General features: G+C 35.2%; 1 protein-coding gene across 1 annotated transcript; it reads right to left on the bottom strand.

The window, feature by feature from the left end:
• Positions 1–955: 955 nt before the first annotated feature.
• On the bottom strand, positions 956–3,843 carry LOC112789067 (thaumatin-like protein 1). Its single transcript, XM_025830810.3, has 3 exons — positions 3,423–3,843; positions 2,657–3,329; positions 956–1,782 (listed from the first exon to the last, which is right to left on the bottom strand). The coding sequence occupies exons 1-3, from the start codon at positions 3,490–3,492 to the stop codon at positions 1,383–1,385; spliced, it is 1,143 nt and encodes a 380-aa protein (XP_025686595.1). The 5' UTR covers positions 3,493–3,843; the 3' UTR covers positions 956–1,382.
• Positions 3,844–4,260: the final 417 nt, after the last annotated feature.

The following is a 4,260-nucleotide window of genomic DNA, read 5'->3' as shown; positions in this document are numbered from 1 at the left end:
ACATTTGTATAATACTACCAAGAAATATAAGTTTTTTTTCGTTATATCTTTTAATCCGACTGATTAAAGATCATTTAGTGGTTTATTACTAGTCGATACGAAGAATAAATATAGGTATATAAATGATCAAAATAATCTTTTAAATTTTATAAATGAACCCATTACAAAAATGTTGAGTTGGACTAATAATTTTAGCAGGAGTCCCATACTTATTTGGTTTAATTACTTTTTTATCTCTATAATTTCATTAAATTTTTAAATAAATCTTTATATTTATTTTTTTATTAAATTTCTATACTATATCAGATTTTATAACTAAGTTTCTACAGTAATAAAAATGTTAGAATTAGAAATATTATATTAAATAAAATAAAATATTCAATCAAATATTAAATAGATTTATTTTAAATATTCGATTAATTCTAATATTTTTGTCACTCTAAGAACTTAATTAAAAATATAAGAATTTAAATAAAAATTTGATTAAACTATAAAGACGGATAAAATAATTAAACTTATTTATTTATAATCTATTTTTTCGCTATTACTTCATATAAAAAAATGCTACACATATATAAAAATTAATTATTATATATTTTTGTATAAATATATATATAATTTAATATATTTTTTGAATATGTATTCTGGGTTCGTAACTCATTTGTGTATTCTAATTTCTAACACGGTCATACTTCATATATTTGCACTTTGAAAGCCGTACAGAAATTAAAGTCCCCATCAAATGCATCTCATAAATCTTTTTGTCCAAATTAAAGAAGGGACAAGACAAAAGCTGAGGCACACTACTTGTGACAGGGGCAAAGTTAAGACCCCAATTCAGACACAAATCAAAGTCTCTTAAATCAGATCGTTCACATTATTATTATGTCTCAAAAATCTTTCTTCGCTAATGAAAAAATCAAACTCCCAAACAAATCTCTCACGGACATAACAATGGAGTAAACATTAATTTAAATAATCATTACCAATGAATATGATACATGTGAAACCAACAAAGCCAGCCCAAAATTGCGTACAATATGTTAACTTTTTTGAATCCCTCAACAATCATAGAACCCCAAAAAGCTCTCCTCCCATTGCAGAGAGATAGACATAAACACTCCCAACATTAATATTAAAAAAGAAAAAAGCACTTTAACGTGAAACATGGATTTTTTTTTTCCTTCGTTTTTTCCATGAGGGGGAGAATATTGAGGTGAGTGGTTTACATAATGCAAGAAGAATCTGTGCCAGCTTTAGTTGCAAAGAGCCAAAATTCATCGAACCCACCATTAAAAACCCGAAAATATCCCTAAGAACCATTTACATTTAATTTAACAAACCAAAGTCCATGAAAATGGTGCAATAATAGCAGCTAAAACCTAAAGGAAATAACAAGATAGAATAAGAAAAAAGCTTGCAGAATAGAGAAATGCAGAGGAAAATGTTGTACTCCTAGGTGAGTCTCCCATGGCTAAACCAGCTAAATATGAACCATCTGCAAGCATGGCTTCGCCGGAACCCGAACCGGAACCAGAACCAGTAACTGATGATGAATAACCAAGGCCAGGGTCAACACCAACACCAGCACCGGTGTATGCAAAACCTGCACCTTCTTGGGATCCTGTTGATCCGGTTCCGATTCCAGTTCCGGTTCCTGTTTGTGTTCCAATCCCAGTTCCTGAAGCCATGGGCGTTGTTGGTGTCATTGGTGTTCCTATGCCTGACCCTATTGTTGGTGTTGTTGAACTCATTGGTGTTGTGTCTCTTGAAGATTTCTGACTGCAACCACACAAATCAGATATTCAACATTTTAATCGGTGCTAATATTGCTTAGACTCTTTTGCTGAATAAATAATGTTATTTATTTTATTAAAAATAATATTTATACATCAAAATTAACTATCAAAATTAATACTATATATTTGTGTATAAATATATTAATAACTAATTTTGATAGTATAATCCTAACATGGTTGTTATTTTATAGTCCTGTAATAAAAGCAATTATTCCACAAACACAGAACCAGCCATCATTAATTGTCACTAACCCTAACAAACAATCACTTTATGTAATTTACCAACATAAGCATTAAAAAGCTCACCTTTGGAATTGACCCTATAGAACACGCTACCTACCTTCCACTCACCCTCCAATTTCTATCAAATATATGAATATATATAATATAGGAAAACTTTTAAATGCTGATCTTAATTATAAAAAAATATATAATATATAACTAAGATCATTGGTTAAAATATACTGAAATATGAATATACTTAAAAAACTTTTTAAAAATATATACACATTAAAGATAAGCAAAACAATACATATTTTAATTGGTACCAATAAATAATAATAAACGATTTGGCACCTATTTTTGGTGTTCGATGGCATTTTTTAATAATTTAACTCCCTGATGTCTCCTTTGTAATTCTCATGAGGTTAATAAAACAATAAACTAAAACTGAGTAGCCACCATATAATATAATAAACAATGTAATCAATCAACAAAGAATAAAGCTAGAGATTCTTCTTTTTCCTTTTTTTTTATTTTATGAATTTTGCTATCCTATGATATTAAAAGATTTTATTTTTATAATATGATTAACAAATTGACTTGGGACAAAGGGTGGCAAAACCCAATATTTTTACCTTGGAGAGGATGGACAAAAGGTAACCGTATAATCAGCACCCGTACACGTAAAAGTACTCGTAGCATCATCGTATGCGTAGCTATACGATCGAGGGCAAGCAGCCTTGAACATCTCCGAGTAAATAGAAGGCCTACAAGTGGAAGGTGACCCATACGCGCCACTGCAACAGTACTCAGGGCTCCCAAAAGCCTCACACGCGCTCTTACACGCGCTTCCATCCAATGCTTTAAGCTCCGAAGGGCACTGCTGGTTCAGATCCGAAGTGCAACCCGTCGACGCGCACTGCCCCGACCCGCCACTGCCTTCAACGATCATCGGAAGGTTGTAACCGTCCACCAGGCTCACGTCATAGAAGTCCTGACCGCCGGTGCCGAGGGTGAACTCGGCCAGGGTGGCGGGAGGGGCTGCACCGGCGCCGTTGCACTCCATTTGGCCGGAGCCGCAGTCTCCGGTAAGGCATGAACCGGAGCCGGATCCGTCGAAGTTGCAGCCAGTTCTGCCCCAGAAGCGACCGGACCAACCGGTGGGAGCTTGGAAGGTTCTAGAAGTGGCCTTTGGAAGCTCGAAACCGGTGCTGTCGAGTGCTGGGCTACCGGCATTTGCGAGAATGCCGGGCCAGACAGTGTAGTCGCACCTGTTGACGAATGTGAAGGTAGCACCTATAACAGTACCTGAAGAAAAAAGTGGAGTTAGGAGTATGCAGTAAAAGACAAGAAAGAAGTGAGAAACAGTGAGAAAGGTTGCTCTTTTAGTGCCTCAGTTACCTTGTTGGGGTGTGAGTGTGAGGAGTAAGAAGATAATGAGAGTGGAGTGGGAGGAAGAGAAGAGATCCATAGGTGGTTTGCTGAAAGTTCGTTTTTTTTTTTTCTCGTGTGTTTGCTTGTTGGTTGGTTTGTTTGTTAGCTACGTGGTGTGCATGGAAGGGTGGTGGTAGTGGTTGCGGCGGCGGAAGAGAAGAGAAGAATGCAGGGGTGAAGAGTGGATAATGAGAGAGTGGTTAGAGAGTGAAGGTAGTAGCAGTAGGCATTCATAAAAGGGAGAAAAATGTATTGTGTTTACTGTTTAGAGCAGAGGCCAAAGGGATGGGGTTCAGCAACAAGTGAGGAGTGAGGAGTGAGGACGCAGGATACAAACCAAGTGTGAGGGACAACATTAACATTAACATATGTCCTTTATCTTCATTAAATACATACATAAATTAAATTCTATTATTTAGTAATTTGTTGCCGGGTTTAACCATACCATGACATTAATTAGAATTAGAAACCACATCACTACTTGGACGACAACCGTAAAAAATTAAAAACAAAAATAAAATACCTGGGAGCAGCCAAATGAGGCCCTTTTTTTTTCAAGTAAAATTCTACTACAACACTGAATCATTGTTCAAAATAAGAGTTAATAGTCAAAATCATCTTTAAAATATACTCCGATCTTTATTTTGGTCCCTGAAAAATAAAATTAATCAAAAGCATTTCCAAAAAATACCAATGTTGATGAAGTTCGTCCTTCCGTCATCTCAATTGCTGAAGTGTGTAACGTTTGCTGAACTGAAACGTTAAGTTAAAGCGTGGTACACTCCAACGTGACTAATATTAATGC

Source organism: Arachis hypogaea, chromosome 3, assembly GCF_003086295.3.
Source record: "Arachis hypogaea cultivar Tifrunner chromosome 3, arahy.Tifrunner.gnm2.J5K5, whole genome shotgun sequence".
NCBI classification, from domain to species: domain Eukaryota; kingdom Viridiplantae; phylum Streptophyta; class Magnoliopsida; order Fabales; family Fabaceae; genus Arachis; species Arachis hypogaea.
This window is presented reverse-complemented; position numbering and strand designations above follow the sequence as displayed.